The 19,086-nt window shown below is 39.9% G+C and overlaps 1 protein-coding gene and 1 long non-coding RNA gene across 3 annotated transcripts in view; one reads left to right on the top strand and one right to left on the bottom strand.

Annotated features, from left to right (window-relative positions):
• Positions 1-19,086, top strand: part of FLT1 (fms related tyrosine kinase 1) — a 195,665-nt gene that overhangs the window by 94,926 nt on the left and 81,653 nt on the right. Inside the window, exons 12-14 of one of the 2 annotated variants that reach the window (XM_003913719.5) lie at positions 3,751-3,859; positions 10,907-11,215; positions 15,964-16,110. In XM_003913719.5, coding sequence (XP_003913768.1) covers positions 3,751-3,859; positions 10,907-11,215; positions 15,964-16,110 — 565 coding nt within the window. Of the gene's footprint in view, positions 1-3,750; positions 3,860-4,792; positions 5,436-10,906; positions 11,216-15,963; positions 16,111-19,086 lie in introns of those variants that run through there. The other variant, XM_009191695.4, reaches the window with a different exon arrangement.
• Positions 1,224-11,188, bottom strand: LOC103879127. The gene is made up of 3 exons (XR_002518258.2): positions 11,112-11,188; positions 1,910-1,995; positions 1,224-1,466 (listed from the first exon to the last, which is right to left on the bottom strand). It is a non-coding gene; the product is annotated as an uncharacterized LOC103879127 (long non-coding RNA).

Here is a 19,086-nt window from a genome sequence, read left to right as displayed (position 1 = left end):
TTATTTGTAACGAGAAAATGTTTGAATTTATAATTTAAAAATATATCCTCTGAAAGAGAAGTACTCTAGAAATGAGATAAATTTTAGTAAAACTGATCATAGAATATGTTTCATCTTATTTTTAACTTTTCTTCTTTAATGATAACCATTGTACTTATCAAATATATTTTCAAACCACATAACAACACAACAGTTGAAAAGCAGCTTGCCGCTTATGTAAAATGTCATCAAAGAAGCAAACTAGTATTTCTGTAAATAGTAGTAGTATTTAATTTATGTTACCCATCTCTGCTGATTAAAGGAAGTATTCTCAAGGAAAAATTCAATCCAAGGTGTAGACAGAACTTTGCCAATTGATCTGTGTTCTTCAATTTAAAGAGTCTCAAGACGAGAAGCAATTTGGTATAGAGATTAAGAGCATAGGCACTGGAGGCAGACACACCTGAGCATAAATTCTGCCCAGGCCTGTCTGTGGTCCTTTGTATCTTTGGGTGAATCATTTAATCTCTCGGAACCTCAGTTGTCTTACCTGTAGAATAGCATAATATACCCATCTCACAGGGTTTTAGGGAGGATTAAATGAGACAATTCCTGTAAAGTGCCTTGCATGCTGCCTGGTGCATTGTAAGGGATACATAAAGGTATGCAGAAACAAAGAAATAATGTAAACTCCAATCAACGTTGTTTTCTGCTTCTATTTTAATAGAAGCTCTGTAGACATGATTTCTGGGGCAGGCTTGACTACGAGTAATATGTCTTGTTTTGGAAGGTGTCGTTCACACAAAGTGAGAAAAATTCAAATACATTTCTGTCTCCATCTTGTGACCTGGATTCATTTCACTTCGGAGCACCTCAATTTTATTCTCTGATTATACATAAATTTAGACCTATTTGACTGTTTGTTGGAGACTTGTAAAATGGCCACGGCCATTCACAGGTTACCTGCACAGGTCTTAAACGTGGCAAATGTATACATCTGAATTGATTTTCCCTTGCCACAAAACCCAGTTCTTGTTCTCAGTTGCTCTAAGTTCAATGAAATCAAAATCTTTTAAATAAAAACCCAAACACAACTCATAGAGGCAGGTAAATGTTGTCTATAATTTCAAACACTCTCAAGCCAACAGAAATGGGTTTTTCACTTATTTACTGAGCAACGATTAATCTGAGAATCTAAGTAAGTTTCTCCTGAGGCCCATTAGGATAAACACTTGAGAACGAAGTTCATAAGAAAAACAGTGCTGGAGCTGACACCCCAGATTAAGAAGGCTTCATCTGAGCTCCTTGTTTCTGAAGTTTTTGCAAACTGCTTTGAAGCATCTAAGCTTCCTGAGACAACATAAGGGAGTCAGAGTCATATTTGACGATCTCTCCTGTCTTCTAGCTTCCACCAGCCAACAGTTTCCTCATGTTGCCACCTACAAGCTTCTCTTCGAACTACTTCCATTTCCTTCCATGACTCTAAACTGGTGGGAACAACAATTACAAGGAAATGGCTATTCAGAATTTTTTATGTCCCACCTCTTACAAAGATTCATCGTCAAAATAAGAAAGGGACACCTGAGCTCTCTTTCATACTCTTTTCTGTGGGTTATTTGCCTTCGTATGAGCTTTCCTTGCAAAAGAGAGAATAATTTTTGTATGATCTTCAAGGAGGGAAATTCCTTTCTATCACCTTAAAGAATGATAGTCTTAAGGGGAGGGATTGTGTCATATTCATCTCTGTCTCCCTTACAACATCTGGGCAATGCCTTGATAATCACTCAATAAATGTCTGCTAAATTGTCTGCCACATATTGCAGACACTTTCATTATCAATAATTTCAATAATACACAGAGAATATATGGGTAGGTGTAATTAAGCAGATCCTTCCATCAAACAGAAGAGAAAGCACTGTGTACTACTCACCATACCACAGTGAAAGTTGTAGAGAATTTGGACCAATGAATTTGCTGGCTAAAAACATTAGGAACATGTTTTTAAGTCTTCCTGATCTGTAGATTAAAGACAGAAATACCTTAATTTATTAGATGGAATAAGAGAACACAACTAAAGTGCCTAGCACATTACTTAGAAACTCAGAAAATGTTAGGACTGTCTCCTACAGCCAAACCACTTGTGGAGTATGTCCACCACCTTGGAAAGTCAGCTGTCACATTTCAGCCTTACATTGCTTTAGCCTGTAAGTCACTTGGTCATTATACTTCAGCTAGGACACTCCGTTAGTCTGGAAGCATTAGCACAGCCTCTGCAATTTCGAAGCCCATAACCAGTTATTTTTGTCCTAGGAGACAGGCTGCAAAGATTTATAAGTAAGTGGACCAACTTTTCCTTTCTGTAATTTTAAGTATGAGAAACTAACTAGTTTTCTCATTTTTTTCATGTAGATTATACACTACTTTTTAATGCAAGCTTGGGTTAAATTTAAGAATGTTTAACAATTTGTTTCATATTGCCAACTTTTTTTCTTTGGAAGACTGCAAGTCTTTAAGTTGTCTAAAATTTTGTTTCATTATTTTGTTTCATTACTTTTTAGACATCACAGTCTGAAAAGTGCTTTCAAGTTCATGCAATTTTGACTGCTAATGTTTCTTTAGGGACTAAGTTGTCAAATAACAGCACTAAAGTCTAGTGGAACAATATTATTGTATTAATTCATAATTTTTTTTTTTTTGAGACGGAGTCTCACTCTGTCGCCCAGGCTGGAGTGCAGTGGCGCAATCTTGGTTCACGGCAAGCTCCGCCTCCCGGGTTCACGCCATTCTCCTGCCTCAGCCTCTTGAGTAACTGGGACTATAGGCGCCCGCCACCTCGCCTGGCTAATTTTTTTTATGTTTTGGTAGAGACAGGGTTTCACCGTGTTAGCCAGGATGGTCTCGATCTCCTGACCTCATGATCCGCCCGCCTTGGCCTCCCAAAGTGCTAGGATTACAGGAGTGAGCCACCGCGCCCGGCCGATTAATTCATAGTTTAATTTTTCATCTTCTAGATTAGGAATAGAGACAACTGAGAAATTAGGTAATTTACACACACACACACACACACACACACACACACACACACACGGCCTCCTTCAGGACCATCCATTGCTGCACGCCACATTATTTGAGCATATAAAAAAATGTTTCAAGCCAGGTGCAGTGACATGTGCCTGTTGTCCCAGCTACTTGGGAGACTAAGGCGGGAAAACTGCTTGAGCCCAGAAGTTCAAGACCAGCCTGGGCAACATAGCAAGACCCCATTTCTTAAAGAAAAAATAAAGTTTCAACCAAACATTCTCTTCTATACTTGCTCACTTAACATTCTTGTTATAGAACCAAATAGCAGAGAAAACTCCTGTCACAACTGGCATCCATGCTCTCAGGTCACCCAAACAAAAGGGAAGGCCTCAGCCTCACCTGTTCCTCTCATTGATGTGGGACTGACCACCTCGTAGGGTAGGACGTGCAGTCCCACATCTCAGCTTCAGGTCTGTAATTGTTAGACCAGCAGCACGAGATAAATAAGCCTGAAACCCTCATATGAGTCGGATGTCATAGGCCCCGGTCTCCTGAGGACCTGCTTTCCTGTTATTTTTCCATTCTTGTTGGGGCTCGGCAAGAGGAGAGCCTTCTGGTAACCACCACCTATGCAATATTCTCTTTACAGAATGAATGGAATAGCTGAATCATTTCAACCTCAGAAGTAGCTTGGGGTGTTCAATTAGTTATTTGTCCTATTGCTAGCTAAAGTTTCCTTTTCTTTTGCAGACGGCTAGCACCTTGGTTGTGGCTGACTCTAGAATTTCTGGAATCTACAGTTGCATAGCTTCCAATAAAGTTGGGACGGTGGAAAGAAACATAAGCTTTTATATCACAGGTAAGCCACACATCCTATACCCAGAGACAGCCTGGTGACTTCATTCTCTCTTCAGTCTTGTTTGCTTTTAGTGCATTTATAGCTTGAGTGATTTTTTTTTAATTCCACAGAATTGTCAAACTTTGAGTGCCTTCATCCTTGCTCTCAGGAATAGAATTCTACCTCATCGGATCTCCTAAAGAGTTATTTCCCCGAATTTTCTTTTAGAGTTATTTGTGTTTGTCTCCCTCCCAGACTGGATTGTGAATTGGGAATCTGTATGCTCATTTTTTCATTCCCTTCAGTACCTAGCACAGGGTCTGGTACATAGCAGTTCAATACCAATCAAGGAAACCAATTATAATGCATATAATATGATGACATCGTTTTTGGTTTTGTTTTTGTTTTAACCAAAAAGTTAACTGTTTCACAACTTAGGTAATTTAGACTTTTTGGGGAATAAGGCTCTATAGCAATCTGAAACTGAGCTTTATTAACAATAGTTAATGTGCTATTTTTTGATAGCATTTAAGAATTTTTAGCCTTAAATATGATGGTCTCTGCAAATCTTAAAAACCTCCAAGGTACACAAATGGCACTCCCTATGTCCCTCAATGGGTACAGGAAGGAAGTAAGTAGCTCAAAGTATAAAAACAATTGCCTGGCTCCACACTCCCCCAATTTCTGAGGAAACATGGGCAGTAGGCCAACTTTCTGGAAACTTCTTACTGAACGGGGCAGGCTGCAGAAATTGCCAGAAGGTCTCCAGAAAGAAATAGACAGGTCCAATTCCATGATACATATGCGTTGTCAGATCACAGGAGCCTCTGGCAAGTTAACCAAGCCCCAGAGAAGCTGTACCATGGGAGATATCCCTGAGTAGATTCTCATAGAACATCAGGGCTGGCAGGGATTCCAGAGGCTGTTCTGCATCATAGCTCTTGTGTTTTCCAGATGAGCAAATGGGATTTGGAGAGGTGCATAGCAGAGCTGCTCTAGGCCAACTCAGTCCCTGTCTCTTATGTTAGAGAAGTAGAAGAGAAGTCATCTTTGCATCCATTCCAAATAGGACATGGCCTTTAGTTGGAGAAGGATTCAGATGGAGATTTCACACAGATTGGTGCTCTAATAAAACTCAGAAGATTTGGACTAGTTAAATACAAAGGTTTGCACTGTCCTTTATATTTGGTTGGAAACAAGTTACTATCTCAACCCATAGTCAGAGTATGTCTGATTTAGAATACAAAAGACTGAACAATTCCTGTTTTGTTCTGAACATTCAATAACTTTGTAACAGTTTAATGAGCACTGTTAAATGGTACAGTTCAACTCTACTGAGCACTGGGAGGCGCATCAACGAAGTCCTGTCTTTCTAGGAACACAGTTCTAACACCAAGGAAACAAAGAAGAAATGTTAAATTACATACATCCTAGTATCAAAATTTATATGCAGAGGTCATGTGACAGATGAGCTTGCTTTCTAAAGCCACCACTGTCCAATAGAGATATAAGTCACAAATACCATTTAAAACTTTCTAGTAACCATATTTTTTGTAAAGTAAAATTAATTTTATTGAACCCAATATATCTGAACTATTGTGATTTCAATATGTAATCAGTATTTTAAAAAATATTACACTGCTTCAGTTTTTACACTTAAATCAATTTAAATAAAATCAAATAAACTGAATATGCTTCAGTTCCTCTGACACAGTAGCCACATTTCAAGTGCTCAAAAGCCACGTGAGGCTCACAGGTACCATATTGGACAGTGCAGCTGTAAGCCTCTGAGAAGGAAGCAGGACCTGAATAGGTAGAGAGAAGGTGGGATTTGAATAGATGGAGACAAGAGAACAGGCTTGCCCTGACATTTTCAGAGCCAAGACAAGAGTACCAGTGGAGGCCCACAAACCATATGTCTAACTACTGACAAGTTCTACATCAAGCAAATAAGCCATTAAATATGTTTTAGCCCCCTATGGACAAATATACTTTCATGATGACCTGAGAGGTCAGGATCAATTTAGAGCTCTGAGACTACTCAGATTCCAGACTAGATTGTGGCAGCACCTGGCGGTGCAGAAAAACTAAATCATCCACCTCCCCTCTGCGCCCCTTACCCTGTCCACACTGCAAGGGGCCATGCACCATGTGTGGTGTCTCCCAGCCCACACATCTGAGCTCTGCCCATGCCCCTCACAGACAGTTTCCCTTGGCCACTGCTTGCACAGACCCAAAGGTGTGAAAACTGACAAGCAGTCTGAGCTCAGGAGGCCGGACCTAGGGAAGAAGAGCCAAGCTAGAAGCAGATTTCAATCAGCCTTTTAGGGAATTCTGAGATCCCAGGGACCTGGAGCATGATACAGGAATGAAGTGACACAGGCTGTGGGTAGGCATGCTCACTTGGCCCCATAAACTCTTCACATTGTGGGAAGAGCTATGACCAGAACAGAGCTGCCACAGGGTCCCTTCTTGCCTGAGTCTGAGGGCAGTACTGGAAGAGGATGTACCAAGAGAAGAGGGAACATCATGCTCACTTCCTTATTAATCAGTGTTCCCAAGGAAAGCTAACCGATGCCTAGCATTAGTCACAGCACCAACATCTGGCTAGCCCAGAGTCTCATCGCTGCATCATATTTCTACCCATGGTGTTGTTGCTGAAAGAGTCCAAGTTGATAAAGGTGATCACCTGCTGAATTCAGGCGGATATTCCCTCCTACCTCTCACCATATTGTACAATGTATAACCATGGCGGGGTAGAAACCTCTTCTAGATCCCAAGGCTTACCCATATTGGACAGGGTCCAAAAGAACAATGAGAATTCAATTCAGACATACCTACTTGAAGCTCACAGTTCTTTTCCTCTAGAAATCCAAGAGCTTTAATCTTAAAACTGACACAAGTTCAGCCAACCAAGCCCTCATTGCCTGGAATATACTTTCCCTTAATCTTTTTCTACCAGTCCTGAAAAGTTCTAGTTTTGATTGTGATATTAGGTTAACTTGCTTACATTCATTATTAGTTTTTAAATAATTATTATCTTTTTCTTACTCAAATCTTTGTCACTAGAGATGAGCATAAAGACTCAGGAATGTTGTACCTCATATGCCTATTTTTTGAAAAAAATGAACATATATTTGTTCAGTGTTTATACTTGACTCAGTGAGGGTAATGCTTTAAAAGTGCCTGTCTGAAATTTTAATGCTCTACTTATCTAGATTTGGATCTTTACTGCTCCTCATTTCAATCATGTTGTCCCTTCTTTAAAATACAATTACTTGGGGCCAGGCACAATGGCTTACGCCTGTAAATCCCAGCACTTTGGGAGGCTGAGATGGAAAGATCGCTTGAACACAAGAGTTTGAGACCAGCCTGAGAAACATGGCAAAATTCTGTCTCTACAAAAAGTACAAAAACTAGCTAGGCCTGGTGGCATGTGCCCATATTCCCACCTACTTGGGATGCTGAGGTGGGAAGATCACTTAAGCCCAGGAGGTCGAGGCTGCAGTGAGCCATGATGGCACCACCACGCTCCAGCCTGAGTGTCAGAGTCAGACCCTGCCACAAAACAACAACAGCAACAACAACAAAAACAAAAAACAAAAAGACTTTTAGTTGCCTTCCAAACTGATGAAAATGGTAAACTGTGGCCATTAGAATCCTTGACCGCTTCGACTCCAAACTTTGGCACACACTTATACATAGCATCTACTTGAAACAAGCAAAGCTTCCTGGTAACCGTTCACTCTCTTTTTAAATAATGTTATTTCCACTCTTCAGTGGCAGTAGAGCCTTCTTTATTTTTTTACCCAACAAATGAGATCCCTGGCATCCTTTTAAATTCCTATGCTTGTCCCTTTCATGAACTTAATGCACATGCCTGATCCAATTGAGTTGAAATATCTACCCCCAAGTATGCACCTTTATAAATAGATTACACTGTCATCTAACCCTGGGTCGAATGCCTCTTCTGAGCAAGGGTTGATTCTTCTCCATGACACCTCATAAGATGCCATGGATGTGATAATATGTTAGATGGATGAGTATTATTTGGTAATGATGATGACTGTGCTGAATTCGCCACAGATACTTAAGTGTGGGAAGATTTCTTGTTTTCACTTTGAGGGTTAGAAGGCAATTCTTTCTTGGTCTGTTTTTGTACTCAGACTAAAAAAAAATCAACATGAATTAAGGAGAAAAATCCCTCCGGGTTCATTAAACAGTTGAGGACATTTTATTTATCGTCTTCCATGGATCAAAAGAGAATACCAAAGGGGTGAGACTGAGAAATAGTCATTTCCAAGAGGCTGTCTGATAACATAACAAATTAGCTTCAGTGACCATGTCCCCTACATAAGAAACGGGCCTCAAAACGAATTTGGTTCTTTGCTTTTCCTATGTGTGTGTTTTTGCTGTTTGGCTGGCACTCAGCATGACTATGGGTGTGTTAGCAATTACTGAGGGTGAAACAGGAACAGCACTGCTTTATCTCCCTGGCTTCCCAATGTCACTGAATGCGTTTTATTTTGAGATTCCTGGTGGTGCTTGGCAAAGATAAACAAAATCTTCCATCAGGAAACCTGTGAGCTATTTCCACAGGAAGTTTCAAATCACTAAAGTAAATAGAAACTCTCTACACGATCTCAATGGTGTTACTTGGGCTCACTTGGGTTCTACCTACCGGGATGAGAGCTCATAAATGGAAAGTCTGTGGTCTTGTAAGAGCTGATGGCAACCAGTGCACAATACCTCTGCTCTAGTATCTGTGTAAAAGTTGATGGCTGATGTTTTACTCCTCATGCTTGGAAAATGTCCCAAATATAAAAAGATGCTGAATTAGAGCAACTATTTCTGACACCTTATTGTTATCTTAAAAGTGACTGTCAGCTGCCCCTCCTGCATCTTCTGGCACATTCTTAGATTTTCATTTTAAAAGCAGGAAAACCTCCACTGGTATCCTCTCTCCTCAGCCACTGACGGCTTCGTAAGTCACTGTTACGCCCCGCTCCCAGGTTCCAAATGAATACTTTGGCATTTCTTCAGACGTGACACTTTATAATAAAGCCAAAGCTCAGAAAAATCAGAAAAACAAGCAAAGTGAGATTTAGGAAAGAGTTGATATGATATCTAATTTTGGACTATTGTCCCCTTAACGTTTAAAGGTTTCTTTATAGCTTTGTGTGCAAAGTATAATAATAATAATAGCATAACATAATGCTTTTCATCTTCAAAGCACTTTGTAAGATGTTGGCCCAAATTCTTTGCTCAAATGCAGATACACCACTAGTAGTAAGCAATGGGAAGGTTTTGAGAGCGGGTCCGTTCAGGGCCGGCAGACTTTTAAAAATCCTCCCGTGAGATTGGCCAAATGATACTAAGGAACTCTCAGCCCCAAAGTGGACTGACAGCCCAGGTGAGGCATGCAGGGGGGAAGAGCTCATGGGGTGTTGACAGAGACACCTGGGAGATGGGGGTGAAGGTGCCCAAAATATCTGAGAAGGTCTCAGTCAATTTAGGAAGTTTATTTTGCCAAAGTGGACAGCCTCATGAGCTCCTGACAACATGTGCCCAAGGTGGCGATTGAGGTACAGCTCAGTTTTATACATTTCAAGGAGACATGAGACGTCAATCAATATGTGTAAGATGTACACTGGTTCCGCCTGGAAAGGCGGGACAATTCAAAGTGGGGAGGGGGTTTCCAGGTCATAGATAGGGGAGTTCTGTTCTTTTGAATTTCTGATTAGCCTTTCCAAAGGAGGCAATCAGGTATGCATTTATCTCAGAGAGCAGAGGGATGACTTTGAAGAGAATGGGAGGCAGGTTTGTGCTAAGCAGTTCTCAACTTGACTTTTCCCTTTAGCTTCATGATTTTGGGGTCCCAAGACTTACTTTCCTTTCACAAAGATTAGCTGGAGATCGACATTGGAGAAAATGGCTTTTAATGATATAGCCACCTTCAGAACATGTTTAAAATATTTTTGAGAGTAAATTTGATTTTTAAAATTATTCTCTTTACCCCTCTATCACCCCCATTTTAGAATCCGGCAACTCTTCCAGATTAGTTGTCCACATTTTCAGAAGAAATCTTTGCTCTCTCAGGTCTGAGTAGAACCATCCCCATGAAAGAAGTCCTGAGTAAATCAGCGGGCTCCTCTCTGGCCCACTGTGCCACTGGCCCACTGTGGTCTTTGCTGGACCAGGGCAAGTAATCTGGGACAGGAGCAGGAGGAGGGTAGTGAATAACAGTTACTTCTCACTGCAAAAGTCTAGGACTAAAGTGGAATTGATTGGCACTTTACCGAGGACTTCCTATTTTCACTGGTTTGCAAACTATTTTGGATAAGTTTGACCATAAGTGTGCCTTTGGTTTTTAGGACGAATTGCTCTTATGTTACTTCACTATTTTGCCCACTTGCCAGTGTCACTTGCCAGTAGTAGTACTGTGCATCATTTTAAAAATAGGAAATGAGGCTGGGCACAGTGGCTTATTCCTATAATCCCAGCACTTTGGGAGGCCGAGAAGAATGGATCACCTGAGGCCAGGAATTCGAGATCAGCCTGGCCAACATGGTGAAACCTCGCCCCTACCAAAAAGTACAAAAATTAGCCCAGTATGGTGGTGCATGCCTGTAATCCCAGCTACCCTGGAAGCTGAGGCAGGAGAATAGTTTGAACCCTGAAGGTAGAGGTTGCAGTGAGCTGAGATCATGCCACAGCACTCCAGCCTGGGCAACAAAGCGAGACTCTGACTCAAAAAAAAAAAAAAAAAAAGAAATAAAGTTAACACCCAAGTTGGAAAAAACATGCCACTTTGAAGAGTAACTTCAGGTAAATCAAGAGAAAATGCATCCTAATAACTCTCCTCTTTTGCATTTCCTACCTCACTTCTGATAGAATGAACTTAGTTGATTCCCACCTGCTATGTTTGCTCATTTACCTTAAATACTCATTCTTTTTAATGCTGATGCTGAGAGAATTTGTGCACAAATGATTCTTAAGATCTTTGAATATCTCATTAAAAGACACTGATTTTTCTGTGAACTGAAATTCTTTATTCTTATTTTATAGATGTGCCAAATGGGTTTCACGTTAACTTGGAAAAAATGCCGACGGAAGGAGAGGACCTGAAACTGTCTTGCACAGTTAACAAGTTCTTATACAGAGATGTTACTTGGATTTTACTGCGGACAGTTAATAACAGAACAATGCACTACAGTATTAGCAAGCAAAAAATGGCCATCACTAAGGAGCACTCCATCACTCTTAATCTTACCATCATGAATGTTTCCCTGGAAGATTCAGGCACCTATGCCTGCAGAGCCAGGAATGTATACACAGGGGAAGAAATCCTGCAGAAGAAAGAAGTTACAATCAGAGGTGAGCACTGCAACAAAAAGGCTGTTTTCTCTCGGATCTCCAAATTTAAAAGCACAAGGAATGATTGTACCACACAAAGTAATGTAAAACATTAAAGGACTCATTAAAAAGTAACAGTTGTCTCATATCATCTTGATTTATTGTCACTGTTGCTAACTTTCAGGCTCAGAGGAGATGCTCCTCCCAAAATGAGTTCGGAGATGATAGCAGTAATAATGAGACCCCCAGCCCCCAGCCCTGGGCCCCCCATTCAGGCCAAGGGGGCTGCTCCGGGGGGCCGACTTGGTGCACGTTTGGATTTGGAGGATCCCTGCACTGCCTTCTCTGTGTTTGTTGCTCTTGCTGTTTTCTCCTGCCTGATAAACAACAACTTTGGATGATCCTTTCCTTCCATTTTGATGCCAACCTCTTTTTATTTTTAAGTGTTGAAGCTGCACAAACTGAATAATTTAAACAAATGCTGGTTTCTGCCAAAGATGGACACGAATAAGTTAATTTTCCAGCTCAGAATGAGTACAGTTGAATTTGAGACTCTGTTGGACTTCTGCCTGATTTTATTTTGGACTATTTCATCTGCTCTTGATTTGTAAATAGCACCTGGATAGCAAGTTATAATGCTTATTTATTTGAAAATGCTTTTTTTTTTTTTTTTACATTAAGCACATTAATCTTGAAATGGGCCCCAGGGGTGCAAGATGTTGGTGTAATTCAGAGATAGTAAAGGTTTATCGCAGTGTGAATTATAAGAGTCCATCCAAATCAACTTCCCCTCCCTCCTTTCGTGCGATCCAGGTAATTATGCAGTTAGTGCCACAGTAGACTAGCCTCGCAAAGGGTTTGCTCCTTGCTGTCTCTGACTGCACTGCACAGCTATTGATGGCACCTGAAAGAAAGTGGATCATGCCTTAATTTTAAATATTCCTGTCCTCTGGTTATTATTTTAAGGAACTCTATTATGTTAAAATGACAGTAATTCAAAGGTGTACCACAATCAATTTATCAAGGAAAAAAAAGGCTATTGCAACCAGAGAATTAATGCATTCTTCTAAATGTAAATTTAAAATTTGCCCATTAAAAAGGTCCACTTTCCCCATATGCAAATGTTAATAGGATTTTTATGGGGATTAAGAAACGACAAAACTGTAGAAGCAGAATTCAAAGTAATTTTAAAAATACACACCAGTTTTAAATCAAGAGAAGTTGTAATTTCTTGTTTTAAGCTTGCATTTGAGGGAAAATGACTTTTTCACCAATTTAATATGCATTGTTCTGTTGTTTTTATTTATGATTGATCATTATATGTGACTTGCATAAACTATTTAAAAAAAAAAAAAAAACTATAATGACCAAAATAGCCATGGCTGAGAAACACAGTGGCTGGACAGTTCAATAGGAGGTGACAATATGACAACTTCTCAAGCTTGGGAACTCACCAGACTGTTTCCTCCTTTAGGTAACAGACTCTGTCCCACGGCTAAACTTGTCTTTCACGTGGGAATTGCTTTTGTCAAACGTGAAAGAGTAAACAATAGCATTTCCCCAGAATGCCAGTTTTATGGAGCCCCAAATGCTCTGAAAACAATTAGGAACCTGGAAGTTGTCAGCCCAAAGGAAAGAAAAATCAATTGTATCTTGAAATTTTACCTATGGCTCTTTGGCCTGGCGTCTTTGTTCATTATAAGTTAGTGTGTTCCTTCAGGAAACAATGCCTTAATACCATAGAATGTGGGGGCCTTAATAGCTGCTAACATTAAAAAAGCAAATAGGATGATTGAGGGATCCTTATGAAAACAAAATGGTGAATTGGACATGCAAAACCTACCATTTCCTTCCCCCTGTTGCAATTTTTGTGGGGAGGGGAGGATGTTAGTATTTACAAAAGATGATTTTAAGAACTTCCAAGAGATGAGCAGAAGAATTCCAGAGAGTGGTAGTTGTTCACTGTGTAATTAATCCTTCCGGAGAGTCTTTTTTTTTTTTTAAAAGAAACTTTTGGGTGGGTTTTGTTTTTTATTACATACCCTAGGGGTATGTTAACCTGGGGTATGAAGGGAGGTGAAGATAACAGAAGGGGTGGGGGGAAGAAGAAAAAAGGAGCCTAAAATGGGGAATAATTGAAATGGAATAGGGGGTGTGAGGCTGGTTCCTCAGTCCCCATTCCAAACGGAGGATAGAAGCTGTGTATTTATGTGACCTGGCAGATCTCTGGGGCCATAACACTGTAAAGTAAAATAACCTGGTGGGCAGCTATCTTTGGCTACTGATAACCAGCACAAATGTCTGTTAATTCTGATTTTCTCAGTTTGAAGGGATCAGCTACACTGTTAAACTTTGGAAAGCCACTACCTACTTCCATTAAGTAACTTAGGTTTTGAAATATGGGTTCAACGCACCAGCCTTATTCAAAACGTCAAAATAGATTATATATAATGTATAAAGTAAGAATTGACAAAATATGATTCCTGGGTTGATTGATCATTTAGAAACTAGCCAAAAATGAGACTTTTAACATAGAACATTTTTCAGAAATGCGTACAAAGAAAAATGCATATTACTGTACATTTCAGAATGTTTATGTGAACCTTGTATTTAATTGAGAGTCCCATGTACATTCTGCAGCCTTTTTGCTGCTTCTATCATCTGAAGTTTGTGTAGTACAAATAAGGCCTTTGAAATTCTTAATGACATTTATGTTAAAATGTTCTCTTCTCTTTAAACATCGTTTTCCAATCCACCTGTCAGGGAGTCCAAATCGTGTCTGTGTTGATGATGTTATACTTTGTAGCTAGAAAAACTATTTTAGTGTTGTGGGCCCTATATTCAGACTTCCTTTTTATAAGACCTATGGGCAGTGATAGATTATTTTATCATATTAATGCATGGGAAATAGTGTGCTGAGGAAGCTATTAAAAGTATAACTCAGTGAATTGGGTCTGAGTTTTAAATAAGATATTTCAAAATTGGCTTGCCACCGTAAAAGAGACTAAAAAATAATATGATACAGTTCTTTATGGTCTTGTCATGTTTCGCTGATATGTTTGGGGTCTTTACTATGTAAAAAAAAATGCCAAAATTGTAATGAGCAAGCATGTACAAGTAGTCATAAATCAAAGGTTTTAAACAGGACTGCAGTTTCAATTAGGAAAAGCTGTTTGACAGATAGCACCCAATGTAAAAACAAAAATATTGTAATGGTTCTGCGTAGGGGGCAAGACAAGATAGGAAAGACATGCTCAAAGAGGCAAAAGGATCATTGCTATCATTCATTCCATGCTAGTTTGAAGAAGTTTCTATACATCAGAGCACTTCCTTCAACACACTTTTTTTGCCTTCAGATTTCATTTTTTACAAAATGAGAAGACTAATGATAAGCTATAGAAATCAAAATTTATTGAGAAATCTGTTTCTCCTAACAGGTAGTAACCCTGCCATGATATACTTCTTCAACAATGTTATAAAAGTTATATGATAATACACATTTTAACCTGGGATTTCTAAATTGCTTTAACAAATGCTAATCCTGAGAGTTGCCCTGCAGGACTCAGAAAGGTTTGGGGACTTGGCAGAACCCTGCAGGGACATGGAATCAAGGCCATTGCAATGTATCATCTTTGTAGCATCGTCATCACTCCTAAGCTGCCTTCACAGTTTTAGTACACTAAGATGAGGAAATCAAAAACGGGCAGAGAAAGCTCATACTGTATAATTGAAGACAGTAACAGAGAACGTGTCAGTTATGCCAAAACTCTTTTGATTTCTGTTCCAGGATCTCCAACAAGAGGGGAAAGGAATGACTTGGGAGGGTGGGAAAGATATTAGGAGTTGTTTTTATTTTTTACCTTGGAAGCTTTAGCTACCAATCCAGTACCCTCCTAACTAGAATGTATACACATCAGCAGGACTGACTGACTACTTCATTAGAGATATACTGTACTCATTGGGGGCCTTGGGGGTACTGCTGTTCTTATGTGGGATTTTAATGTTGTAATGTATTGCATCTTAATGTATTGAATTCATTTTGTTGTACTATATTGGTTGGCATTTTATTAAAATAAATTGTATTGTATCATATTTGTATGTTTTAAGAGAAAATAATATAAAATACAATATTTGTACTATTATATAGTGCAAAAACTACAAATCTGTGCCTCTGCCTCTTGAATTAATTCTTTGGTTGCTTGCATTTGGGAAGGGAATGGAGGAAGGAAAGAACCAATAAAGCTTTCAAAGTTCAAGAAATTCTCCTGTTTGGTCTGCTGCCTTACAACTTAGGTTACTGACAGCTGAGTAACACAAACATGCCCCCACAAATACATCAATAAAAACACACAAAATTGTATTAGCCTATCACTACAACACTATATATAAAAATTCATTACAAGACTATACACAAAATCATGTTTTTTATTTATATCTCCTGAACTATTATGCAAAATCCTTGAGTTTTAGAAAAGCTTCTCTCAAAAAAGGAAGGAAACTAGCTAGCTAGGCAAAAGCCTTTGTATTGAAATCTAAAAATATAAAATCTAGTCCTTGATTTCACTGTGTTGTAATAAATTTCAATTTATTGTAGCATCTTATTAAAGTGGAAGCAGCAGGTTAATGATTGAAGAGAAAGTGAACAAAATGCAAATGAAACCTAATAGTTGAGTTTTGCTGTTTCTCTGTATATTTTAAATGTTGATATGCATAGACAATATGAGAATAAAGTTGACGAGTAATCACAACTCCCTTTCTTTCTTCATTAGATCAGGAAGCACCATACCTCCTGCGAAACCTCAGCGATCACACAGTGGCCATCAGCAGTTCCACCACTTTAGACTGTCATGCTAATGGTGCCCCCGAACCTCAGATCACTTGGTTTAAAAACAACCACAAAATACAGCAAGAGCCTGGTAAGAGACTTTTTTCTTGAATTTATTATTTCTCATCTTTCATCAGTCCCTTTTTCCTTTAACATTCCCGTCACCTGCTTCCAGTATGTGTAGACCTACTTGCTGATAGAGCCCCAGACACCCGGATCTGGTTCATGCTGATACCAACTTCCAGTGAGGAATATTTGGGCCAGTTCCTATGCAGACCATATTCCTAACCCATAGAAAGATCCTGCAGAATCTATTCAGCTGGAATGCTTTAAACAGTGCCTTCAGAAAGAAATGAGAGGAGCCATGTAGAAAATGATTCAGTTCACCATGACAGCTGGGAAAGTGAGGAGTTAGTTTCTTGGCTTTGAGGTATTGCAGAACTTGGAACAACTGGCATATATGAAGTTCAGAAAAGTAGATTTACAATCTCTTTTTCTTTTTTTCTTTTTTTTTGAGACGGAGTCTCACTCTGTCGCCCAGGCTGGAGTACAGTGGCACCATCTCGGCACACTGCAACCTCCACCTCCCGGGTTCAGGCAATTCTCCGGCCTCAACCATCCAAGTACTTGGACAAGTAACTGGGACTACAGGCACGTGCTGACACCACGCCAGGCTAATTTTTGTATTTTTAGTAGAGACAAGGTTTCACCATGTTGGCCAGGCTGGTCTCAAACTCCTGACCTCAGGTGATCCGCCTACCTTGGCCTCCCAAAGTGCTTATAGGCACATGCCACCCAGTCCAGCCGATTTACAATCTTTTAAATTCATCTACGCAGATGTTAAGGATTTGGTAAAAAGAAGACTTTTTAAATTATGTTTGATCGTACTAGTAAAAAAAAATAAATCTACACGAGTGGGTATAGGTTTATTTTCTTTCAACAATACATATAGTGCTATGGGGTCCATGGGGAATTGGTTCCAGGACCTTCTGCAGATTCCAAAATGCACTGATGCTCAAGTTCCTTATATAAAATGGCATAGTATTTGCATATAACCTACACATATCTTCCTGTATACTTTAATCATCTCTAGGTTACTTTTATTTTTATTTATTTATTTATTTATTTATTTTTGAGACGGAGTCTCACTCTGTCTCCCAGGCTGGAGTGCAGTGGCTCGATCTCGGCTCACTGCAAGCTCTGCCTCCCAGGTTCAAGCGATTGTCGTGCCTCAGCCTCTCAAGCCAGCTGGGACTAGAGGCGCCCGCCACCACACCCAGCTAATTTTTTTTTCTTTTTTTTTCTTTTTTTTGAGACGGAGTCTTGCTCTGTTGCCCAGGCTGGAGTGCAGTGGTACGATCTCAGCTCACTGCAAGCTCCACCTCCCGGGTTCACGCCGTTCTCCTGCCTCAGCCTCCCGAGTAGCTGGGACTACAGGCACCCGCCACCTTGCCCGGCTAGTTTTTTGTATTTTTTTTTAGTAGAGACGGGGTTTCACCGTGTTAGCCAGGATGGTCTCGATCTCCTGACCTCGTGATCCGCCCGTCTCGGCCTCCCAAAGTGCTGGGATTACAGGCTTGAGCCACTGCGCCCGGCCTTTTTTGTGTTTTTAATAGAGATGGGGTGTCACTGTGTTAGCCAGCATGGTCTCGATGTCCTGACCTCGTGATCCGCCTGCCTCAGCCTCCCAAAGTGCTGGGATTACAGGCGTGAGCCACCGCACCCGGCTCTAGGTTACTTTTAATACCTAATACAATACCTACACATCAATTCTGTGACAAGTTCTTTGGTTTTTGGAACTTTGTGGAATTTTTTGTTGAATTCACAGATGCAGAATCCACAGATACGACTGACTGTACTCTTTTTTTTTTTTTGAGATGAAGTCTTGCTCTGGGCTGACTGTACTCTTAAAAACAACGAGACTTAAACCATTAAGTATAAACACTATTGCCTGCCTCATAATTCTGTGGTTAAATAAGAGTACACTGAAATTATTTATGATTTTAGTTGATATTCATGTTTTATTAAAAATAAAATTGCCATTTATTTGCAATATTCCAACAACCTAAATCAAATAAATAGCAATATGGAGTAGTCCTTAAATGTGAGTCCTCTACACAAAACGAAACCTCCATTTGAGTTTGATGCACAGAATGGGGTTGTGGTATAACAACTCCAAATTTTAAGATATCTGCAAATGTCTTAGAGAGACCTTACACTGAGCAGGTTCAAAACCAATCACATCACTTCATTTTTCTCCATAAAGTAGCACCTCCTCTTATACTGACATCAGATATTTAATCATCCAAACTAGAAGGTGATGGCCTCTCCTTTACCCTCTTCATCTAATCAATCACCAGACTGAGCAGATTACACCTACTAAATACTAAATACTTCTCAAATCCATTCCTTTCTCTGCTTTCCCATTATTCTCTTGGTCCTGGCACTCATTACCTAGCCTCTGAACACCTTCAGTGGTCTCCACACTTGTCTCCCTATCTATCTTTGTATCTACTTTCCACACAACAGTATAAAATGCAGCTGTGAACATGTCATTTCTCTGCTTCAATTCTTCCGCCGGCTCCAACTCTTCATCTCTAACACACTTTGATGAAGTTCAAGAATCTGACAGAGAATGCCCTCAACATTTGGCCCCTGCCTACACCTCCAATGTTATGCTCAGCGTCGCCTGCCTTGAACTTTCTAACTTTATATTCCAGCAATGCCAAACTCTCGTAGATCACTGCAGACATGATGCTGCTTAAACTCCCTATGCTTTCTTTGGTTCTTGTATACTCTCTGCCTGGAGTAGCTTCCCTTTCTTTGTCTCATCCCTTAAAACCCAGATTGGGTGTTCTCTCTCCAACTAGGCCTTACACAACTCCCACAGATGGGAGGCAGTTCCTCCACGAGTCTTTATTACTTGTAACTGTTTCTACTTCTCTCTTGCTGAGATTTTTAAAAATCATCAGTTCACATGTGTCTGTATTACCTATGCATATTTCTACTCCTCCTTTATGTATTTTTTAAATCATCAGTTCATATATGTCACCCCTCCAGAGGGCAG

The sequence above is a fragment of the Papio anubis genome, chromosome 15 (genome assembly GCF_008728515.1).
Source record: "Papio anubis isolate 15944 chromosome 15, Panubis1.0, whole genome shotgun sequence".
NCBI lineage: Eukaryota > Metazoa > Chordata > Mammalia > Primates > Cercopithecidae > Papio > Papio anubis.
The sequence above is the reverse complement of the archived record's forward strand: the minus strand, read 5'-3'. Positions and strand labels throughout refer to the sequence as shown.